Source organism: Myotis davidii, unplaced genomic scaffold (assembly GCF_000327345.1).
Source record: "Myotis davidii unplaced genomic scaffold, ASM32734v1 scaffold641, whole genome shotgun sequence".
Lineage (NCBI taxonomy): Eukaryota > Metazoa > Chordata > Mammalia > Chiroptera > Vespertilionidae > Myotis > Myotis davidii.
Genome location: NW_006293232.1, coordinates 2,177,479 through 2,177,850, shown reverse-complemented (window position 1 = coordinate 2,177,850; position 372 = coordinate 2,177,479). Strand labels below are relative to the sequence as shown.

General features: G+C 56.7%; 1 protein-coding gene across 1 annotated transcript in view; it reads left to right on the top strand.

Moving 5' to 3' along the window:
• The window catches only part of AMOTL1 (angiomotin like 1), a 164,776-nt gene that overhangs the window by 36,094 nt on the left and 128,310 nt on the right, over positions 1-372 (top strand). The window contains exon 4 of the mRNA XM_006766867.2: positions 258-308. Within this exon, the coding sequence (XP_006766930.2) occupies positions 258-308 (51 nt within the window). The remainder of the gene's footprint in view (positions 1-257; positions 309-372) is intronic.

Genomic DNA, 372 nt, shown 5'->3' with positions numbered 1-372 from the left:
GAAAGTTGGCGCGCACCTGCCCGCGGCTGGGGGCGCTCGGTCCCGACCGAATTGCTCCCGGACTTTCTTGGGCCATTTCTTCTCCCCCGGGGATCCGGCGTCCCGAGCCCCGCGTGGCCCCGGGTTCACGAATTCTGATCCCTGGGAGAGAAACCGCGCTTTTCTCGAAGACCTGCGCGCTAACTGATGCTTAATCGATTGGCGCTGAATGGTTGCAATTCCATTTTTGTTTTGTTTTGTTTTTCTTCTCCCTCCAGACAATGACTTTGTGGAATCCTCTCCCGCGCCTTATAACCCGGAGGAGTTGGGTAAGTCCCCCTTTGCCTTTCTTCTCTAATTCTGCTCGAAAACCACGCGTTTGGGGCGCCCAGA